The sequence below is a fragment of the Hyalella azteca genome, unplaced genomic scaffold (genome assembly GCF_000764305.2).
Source record: "Hyalella azteca isolate HAZT.00-mixed unplaced genomic scaffold, Hazt_2.0.2 contig16414, whole genome shotgun sequence".
In the NCBI taxonomy this organism is placed as follows: Eukaryota; Metazoa; Arthropoda; class Malacostraca; order Amphipoda; family Hyalellidae; genus Hyalella; species Hyalella azteca.
In genome coordinates this window covers 58,653-62,139 of record NW_025946238.1, presented here as the reverse complement: position 1 = coordinate 62,139, position 3,487 = coordinate 58,653, and the positions used below count along the sequence as shown (strand labels likewise).

At 39.4% G+C, this 3,487-nt stretch overlaps 1 protein-coding gene across 1 annotated transcript; it reads right to left on the bottom strand.

The window, feature by feature from the left end:
• Positions 1–1,497: 1,497 nt before the first annotated feature.
• On the bottom strand, positions 1,498–2,680 carry LOC125179295. Its single transcript, XM_047884887.1, has 3 exons — positions 2,410–2,680; positions 2,014–2,226; positions 1,498–1,781 (listed from the first exon to the last, which is right to left on the bottom strand). Exons 1-3 carry the CDS (start codon positions 2,636–2,638, stop codon positions 1,498–1,500), a joined length of 726 nt encoding a protein of 241 aa, XP_047740843.1. The 5' UTR covers positions 2,639–2,680.
• Positions 2,681–3,487: the final 807 nt, after the last annotated feature.

The window sequence follows — 3,487 nt, the reverse complement described above, 5'->3', positions numbered from 1 at the left end:
CGCCTGCTCGGAGGTGTGGTAAGCGGAGTTACGTGCAAGTTTTGAGTATGTTGAAGCAATATGAAACTATTGATTTGCTAGCAACACGATGAATTGCGATATAATTTTGTCAATAATTCGACATAGGAATAATATTTTATTGTGCTAAATGGTGTTTTTGGGAAAATAATTTCTATTGAGTTTATGCAGAAGCTAATTTGTTTTCCTTTTGCGTAATAATTTACAAGCAAATGTTGATATTCATATCCAAAATTTTTATGATCATTCACTAAAACAAAATCTTCATGCATTTCTTGCTACGTACACGTTTACTTTCTTTCTCTGCTGATAGTCACAACTCCAACTCACAAAATGTTCCAAATTCTAGGTAGCTCTCTAAAAAGTCCTCCAATTTTGAATGGGAATAATGTAATTTTTTTGCCTTAATTGCAAAAATTTTATTGTTGATCACAATGACGAAATGTGCATTGCTATTTGGACAACGTCTCACTCATTTCTTCATATGCATTCCAGTCAGTCTCTGCAGATGCCGCTGACACGACACAACCTCCTTTCAACTACGCGCGCTGCGCACTGAATCGACAGGAGCTGGGAACAGCAAATTCAAAGCCTCTGATTGGTCAGTTAGCCAGATAATTTTGACAATAGCTTCTCAGATTAGCCTTGCGTACGAAAATTTTTATAATGCCATAATTAAGGTGTACTTAAGGAACACGTATAATGCCCCCTGATCTTTACATGCGTACAAACCGTCCTTACCTCTGTTCACAATACATACTGTAACGTAAGGATAGTCGCTCACGACTAAGTGCCTGCTTATTTTTAAAGGCCTTTTCGTGTGGAAAATATTTCATATGTGTAAACCTGTAGTCCATTCTTAATTATTTTAAAAGTAAAATCAAACATGATTATTAGATAATTACTTTAATGTCAACACGATCCGTAAATAATGAAGCCTAGATTCTCGTTGCATGGCAGCGGTGTGCGCAACACCCACGATGCCGGAGTAAGATAAATTACACGTTACGATCTAACCAAATGCACCAAGCTGTAACGTACGTGAATGCGTGGTTATCTGTTATTCATATTAATACGTAAGCAATCATTATGACGTATTCATTGACGTAATCAATGGATATCAGACACAAGTATTCACCGTTCACAGACCGCCAAGAATTATTACAGGCGCGCAAAATAATAATGATTCAAAATTGTAAAATTTCTACCCAGAATCCTAAAATTTCCTCCAATGTGGCGATTCGAGCGTACATGAAGAATGAATTCATAGCGCCATGAATAAACAGATTACATTTCCAATGCAATTGGACGCTGTGGGTTCTGATAAATGACATTGTTTAAATAACTAATATTATAATAACAACAGAACATCAAAATATATTTACAGTTCATCAGTGTACTCATGATTAGAGTCGTTACTCTGTTATCCATTCTTAGTAATGAAAAGATGAAATTATCGTGCACAGCGACACGAGACTTTCAATTGAAGGGGTTGAACGGTACGCTAGGAGGAGTGTAGTTGTATCCACCAGTATTGGTGCCCCCGCCACTACAGGGCTGGGTGATGGTGATCACTGTAGTCTGCACATTGGTGTTGAATACTGTGGAGGTGACGAAAGAAGTCGAAAAGTCGGTCCTTGTAATAAACTCGGTCTGTCCACTGCCTGGGATCACTTGAGATGAAACGACAGTCCGAGTTACAGTGACAACTCCGTTCCCTCCGCTTACCGTCACGAAAGTTGGTATGACAACCTGAGTAAAGCCTGTGGATGTCGTCATTTGGTTTTGGATGACAACTGATGTACTCACTTGAGGAACCGTAACAGTTCGCGTGTTGGAATTGTTCACCCGGGTAAGAATTGTAGATGTAATGACTCTATTGTCGAACTGCGTGCTAGTAACGAAGCTGGTTTTAATGTTTTCAGAGAAAACTGGAGAAAATTGTAGTGAATATGGGTTGCATTACTGGTGACACAACTGTTTGAGTGGCTCCGCGAAGCGTAATCGTTTGAGGAATGAAGTTTCTGCTGAAGACAGTTTGTGTTTGAAAAATGGTCTGTCCATGAATGCTAACAGTGGAGAAAATAGTACTGAACAATGTGCTGACGACAGTTCGTGTTCGACCAGGTATAATCATAGTTCTGGCAACAAACTGTGAATTAAAAATAGTGCTTACAACTTGTTGTGGAATGACTGTCGTTGAGGACACTGTCGTGGCTCCCGTTGAAGGAATTTGAACGGTACGCTTAATAAATCATGTTTGTAAGTCGATCTGAGGCACGTCAACAAACTGAACACTCGTCACCAATGAAATTCCACCTGTTTGAGTAACAAACTGTGTGCGAGTATTAGTGATCGTTATAGTTATGAACTGGGCCTGAATTTGGCCACTGTTGACAATGATTGTTGACATAAGTTTGGAGAAGAATGTTGTTGGTATGAATTGTGTACTGAAAACTGTTTGTGTGATGATCTGACCACCTCCGTTGCTGTTTATGGTGATGGTCACCACTTGGTTGGAATACTGGGTGGACGTGACAAACGCGGTTGACTGCTGACATGTTCCAGGGCCAGACGTGGGCCGAGGCGGCAGATAGCCATTGTTGATGGATCCCTGCATCTGCGGGACTCCACCGAACTGCCGGAACTGTCGCTGCGTCAAGGATGCCGAGAAGCAAAGAGACGCCAGCGCGAGCCACAGCACGGCCGACAGCATCCTGTGGGCAAGACAAGAACATTAATTTGGTGTGGATGCATTCCTTATAGACAGTAACTATAGTATCCGTCACTTGAAACTCAGGAGCGTCATATCAACTAAGAAACTAATTGGTGCTCTGTTAATTTCAATAAATCCCTCGCAGATGATAGCACTATTTGACTACTACAAGAAAGACCAATCTAGTGTGAAAATTTATGAAGCGCCCAGAAATTACGACTTCTTGGACAATCTCATCAAATTGCATTTCAAATGTTTTCCAATAGTTAATTTGAACAATAGTGTCTATTGACTTAATTTTGGTAAACGAAAATTACTCTTGTTTAATTACTTGTAATTGATTACTTCTATTGAATTTTTTGTAAAAAAATCACAACGGTCTCATTTTGATGCATCTCCTCCTCGGAATATCTGTCAGTCAGCACTTCTTTAATTGAGTAGTTTTTGAACGTAAGTGCGCCTCATCAAATTTTAGCTATGATTTTGGTGAAAATTTTACTAACACGTATTAACTGAATAACAAATTTCACGAAGCTAGCACCTCTTTACTGCAGCTAACTTTCAAACAAAAAAAAATCGTTAACATCCAGCATGAAGAAACTGGCTTCATGTACGAAAATTAACGTTGTTCACGAGCGGACTGGCCTTGCGACCGCAAATTATTTCAAGTGAGCGCTTGCTCGACGAAAAAATTTGTAATTTCATTCATATTTACGATAATTATTCTCTATTTGCATCACAAGCCAGCTAAGA

Coding starts and splice junctions, on each gene's coding strand:
- LOC125179295 (XM_047884887.1), bottom strand. CDS start 2,638: ATGCAGGGATCCATCAACAATGGCTATCTGCCGCCTCGGCCCACGTCT. Junction 2,227..2,409: donor GTCAACAATCATTGTCAACA/GTGGCCAAATTC, acceptor GAGCCACGACAG/TGTCCTCAACGACAGTCATT. Junction 1,782..2,013: donor TCCTCAAACGATTACGCTTC/GCGGAGCCACTC, acceptor CGACATCCACAG/GCTTTACTCAGGTTGTCATA.